We start from the raw sequence: 4,956 nt of genomic DNA on the forward strand, positions 1-4,956 counted from the left end.
ATCCGGGAGTAAACCGTATGGAAACCCATGCATTTGGTGTTTATGTCGCCCCATTTCGACAGTAACAAATCTTTTTCTCGACGCGAGTCCCCGCCAAGCTCGTGGAACAACTCTTTAATTTTGTGCCAAAATACCCCCGTTTTTTGATAGTTCGATAAAAAAAATAAAAACATTACACGTTCAATAATTGTTTTAAGAAATTTAAAAAAATATATATGTACTTTAAAAACATACCGTATTTGGCATCTTCCGATAACGCGCACCAAGCACGAGCACATAGTACGCACTCGTCGATCTTCCACGGTATCACCGTCTTTTTAACCCGAGGTTCGCCGGCCGGCTTCTTTGCGTGTTTTCTCGGACGTTCGCGTTGGCTCGAACCGCCTACGGTCTCCGGGACGGGTTGTGTCTCCGGCACGAACTCGACCTCGGGTTTGGTCTCCGGGACGGGTTGGGAACTCGAAACGGCAAAAATGTTTGCCATTGGGTTTTGGAAACCGAGCACCGCATTTGGCATAGAGTTTTGTAACAATGCAATGTACGTGGCCATTTGGGGTCCATCATAGGTACAGTTGGCATCGGGGCGGTAGATGGGTTCGGTTGTGGAATTTGGTTGCCTTGACAGGCAAATTGACTGAAACCGAGAACATTTTGGTTGTTATTCGGAAACATTTTGGTAGAAATATTTGAGTAAAAAATATATATAGAAGTGGAAGGAATAAAAGAATGTGTTAAAAAATGAGTTTGGTTTGTTTTTATAGTATAAATTTAATTATTATTTTTTTTAAAATCCAACGGCATATTGCAACGGTCATTTTTTTTTATATTTGTGCCCATATCCGCATTTTACATAAAACGTTCAAAAAAATAGCCAAAACGCCGAGGGAGGGTGGGGGCGGTGTACCCCCGGCGTTATACCATAAAACGCTCGTGGCAACTTGCCACTGCGGACGGTCTAACATCCTAGCATTGTGAGTTGTTACACATTATAAAATCATTTATTGTCGACCAATGACCATGGGATAGTTTGCCTTGGCCACAACGTCTTATCCTCACTCTTAACCAATATTTTGTTGGCACATTTATTTGGATAGACATTATCTTTTCAGTAAGTTTATTCGATCCAACGGCATATTGCAACGGTCATTTTTTTTTATATTTGTGCCCATATCCGCATTTTACATAAAACGTTCAAAAAAATAGCCAAAACGCCGAGGGAGGGTGGGGGCGGTGTACCCCCGGCGTTATACCATAAAACGCTCGTGGCAACGTGCCACTGCGGACGGTCTAACATCCTAGCATTGTGAGTTGTTGTCACATTATAAAATCATTTATTGTTGACCAATGACCATGGGATAGTTTGCCTTGGCCACAACGTCTTATCCTCACTCTTAACCAATATTTTGTTGGCACATTTATTTGGATAGACATTATCTTTTCAGTAAGTTTATTCGATCTAAACAAAACTCCAATCTTAGAAAGTGTTCTTTTAAAAAACAGTCTTAAAAGTTGAACTCAGCGTCATCTAATAAAGTTTAGGTTGCTAAAATCTAATATTGTTATTTAAAACTATTAGTTGTAATTGGGTTTTCAGACCAGACAACTGGTCTGATAGGAGACTAATTGTCCATTTGGTATGAAGGAATTGACAACATAATGAAATGGATCACTATCATTTTCATTCTCCTATTTAATTTATTTATGATAACGAAATAAATCATTACTTTGTTGTGATGTTTGTAGGCCAAGACGAATAAAAGAAATAAAGACAATAATACCCATGCATCAAAATAAAAAAAAATGGTAATGACGTGGGTAGCGGCGGTGAGGGTGGGGGTCAAGTGGTGGTGGAGGCGGGTGGCGGTAGTGGTCATGTGGTAGAGGCGGTGATGGCGGCAACGCTACTGCTGGTGGTTATCAGATACTGGTGGAGGCAACAAAGGTGATTGTGGTGAGGATGGCGCGCGGCAGTGGCTATGTGATGGTTGTGATGGTGGTCAAGTGTTGCCTTGAGAACGGTGAAAAAGAGAACTGAATGATATAAATCAAAAACAAAAAAAACATTGGTTTGTTTAAAGAGAATGAGATTTCATATGTAATGAATTATTTTATTTCATTGAACAATCAAACACCATTTATTCATTCCCTAACGGTGGTCATTTCCATTCCACATGCGCTATTGAATGCCAAACACTAGCTTAAGTCGTAAAACGATTGACAAATTCACTTGTTCAATTTTCATATATCTTAACACAATCAGCTTATATTAGGTTACACAAATATTCTGTTAGATACTCTCTATTTTTTGGACATTGTAAGTACATTTACACACGCAATAGATCGTTCATTATGTTAAAAATTAAATACAATATCCAAACCAATGTCAAAGAAAACCATGGACCATATTTAAAATAAAAGGTTACATACAAATAAAAACAAAACAATAAACTAATTCATTAACCAAACTCGTCTTTCATATATATATATATATATAATATTATATAACAAAATAAATTAAAGTTTCAACTTCTTGTCGACCCTAAAACATCAATCACATGATAGAACACGCAGCTGGATTTTCGTCACTAAAAGCTGTGGTGTACCGAACCTCAGTCGAGCTAGCTCGTGCCAACTGATTGTTTGGATCATCAACATACCGCACATACCCGGCCGGTGCCTTTTTGTCATACACACCTTGTGCATAGGGGTGGGCCACAATATCATATGGCACATATGGCCAAAGCTCAACTTTCTTCCCGGTTCGATAGGCCACACGAGACAACACCTTCTGTGGCTCAACATACCCGACAACCGTAAGCTTATGTTGTTTTCGCTCCACGCTCACAGACGTCACACCTTTCATGCCTTCTACCGATCTCCTCACCTTTCTCTCGCACCCATCGCAATCGATCTTCACTTTAATCTCAACAGTCTATTAAAAGTACAAATTGAAATAAAAACGAATATTAAACATTGAAAAAGAAAATTATAACCAAACAGTCTAATAAACATTGTTTTATTAGACTGTCTGCATTAGTTCAGGGTAATTCTTTCTACAAACAGCCTAGTCAGCATACTACATCAGCTTTCCATTCATTCTTTTCACAAATACTTTTTACCTACATCAATAGTATATTCATTCTTCCCATAAACAACCTCTTAATTTCCACATCACCAACATTAAGGGCCCACCAACCACCATCCTTCACCATCCTTAAGGAAGGATCTTCAAGGATGGATGACCCTCCACAATACATGTATTTTCTATCCTTCTAACAAATCTCCTCCACATAAACCATGAATGACATTGATGTGGAATGTCTTGTATAACAAAAGCACAATATCTAGTAACCATGTTCATATTGAAAGGTGGCGAGAATATATTAGTTGTTGGAATAGTAGGAGGAATGACAAATAAGTTTTTGACTTTTTGTGAGTATGTAAGGGTATGACAAGAGAAGGGGATCAACAAGTGGATCATGCATGGTGGGCCCTACTTCATTAGTTATGTTTAAATAATGATAATATCTAGACTTTAACTAAAATAAAAAATATTTTATGGTTGTAATGAGTTAACATGAACCAACTTTATTAGTAATGGGTACAAAAGTTAATCATTATGGGTTTCAATAATTCAAATCATACAACAATAAATAATATTAAAGTTGGATTATTAGATTCTATTAGTTAATGAATCTGATCATAAAATTATAGTAACATTTTTTTAAAAATAAAAATTGTTGGGAATAATATTTGTTTTTTATTTTTGTGGAAGTACTTTCAATAATTTAAATCACACAACAATAAACATAATAAAGTTTGGATTAGTAGATTCTACTAGTTTATGAATCTGATCAAAAAACAATTTTAATTATTAGAAAATAAATATTGTTGAGAATAAAAAATTTTCAATTTTCGTCAAAAGTGAAAAAAAGCTACCTAGTGGTACAATAGTCTTTACATACACAACACTTTAATATCAGCGCTTTCACTTTTTATATCTACTCTCTTCCTATCATCCACCCCCATAAAGCCAGACAGGCATCATAAATCACATAACCGTAGCACCAAAGAAAGTATATCTACGTACAACTAGCACTGAACAGAGTACAAACAGAGAGCAGGATATACTATATTCAAACTCATTTCCAAAAAACAAAAAACAAATTGAGTTCTACTTGTATGTTGAATCAAGCAAATATGAGTACAGCTGTACAGATTTTAACTTTTAGATTCATAAATATGTGTGTGTTAAGTTCCTGATTATTTACAAATTTTAGCTAGAAACTTAAATTAATTACAGAAACAACTTGAATCAAAACAACAGATCCTAAATCCGAACCTTAATATTAATTGCAGAAATAACTTGAATCAATACATCAGATCCAAATAAAAATCACAAAAATCGACGGTTTTTTTCTTTCTTTTTTATTTGTTTTTGCCTTTCCAAAATAAGAAAATAAATAAAAATAAAATTTAGGGGGGAGCTTTACCTGCAACTGCTTGCGTTTTTTGTACTTTCTGTTGCTACCACTTTTGCAATCGAACATGTTGGAAAGATGATCCAAAGCTCCCATGGTTACTCAGTAGCTAGATTTAGATATTTCTACTGACAAAAGTAATCTCACTGATATTAGTATTATTTTTATTACTTTTTTTGTGTTTACTTCGCCAAGACGATTTGAGATTTGATATAGAGTGTTCCTTGCTTCATTATTTATAATGGAAATGTAGTCACATGTTAGCTCCTTTGTGAATGACATATTCGCATTTTAGAACCTTTTATTTTTGAATGGTTTCTATATAGTCCTTTAAGTTTCGTTAAAAGTTAAATTTAAGCAACTATGATAAGTTTGCAAAGGTCCTAAAGTTTCCTTTTAAGGCTGGTTTTATATTTTGTTCAACTTCATGATTAATCCTTTAAGGCTGGTTTTATATTGATGTACTTATTGAAGA

The 4,956-nt window shown here is 35.3% G+C and overlaps 1 protein-coding gene across 1 annotated transcript; it reads right to left on the reverse strand.

Annotated features, from left to right (window-relative positions):
* Window positions 1–2,499: 2,499 nt before the first annotated feature.
* On the reverse strand, window positions 2,500–4,701 carry LOC143561920 (heavy metal-associated isoprenylated plant protein 26-like). The gene is made up of 2 exons (XM_077049877.1): window positions 4,494–4,701; window positions 2,500–2,932 (listed from the first exon to the last, which is right to left on the reverse strand). Exons 1-2 carry the CDS (start codon window positions 4,575–4,577, stop codon window positions 2,552–2,554), a joined length of 465 nt encoding a protein of 154 aa, XP_076905992.1. The 5' UTR covers window positions 4,578–4,701; the 3' UTR covers window positions 2,500–2,551.
* Window positions 4,702–4,956: the final 255 nt, after the last annotated feature.

The sequence above is a fragment of the Bidens hawaiensis genome, unplaced genomic scaffold, assembly GCF_021521415.1.
Source record: "Bidens hawaiensis isolate Kalapana, Puna unplaced genomic scaffold, B.hawaiensis_p1.1 tig00020886_1, whole genome shotgun sequence".
Lineage (NCBI taxonomy): Eukaryota > Viridiplantae > Streptophyta > Magnoliopsida > Asterales > Asteraceae > Bidens > Bidens hawaiensis.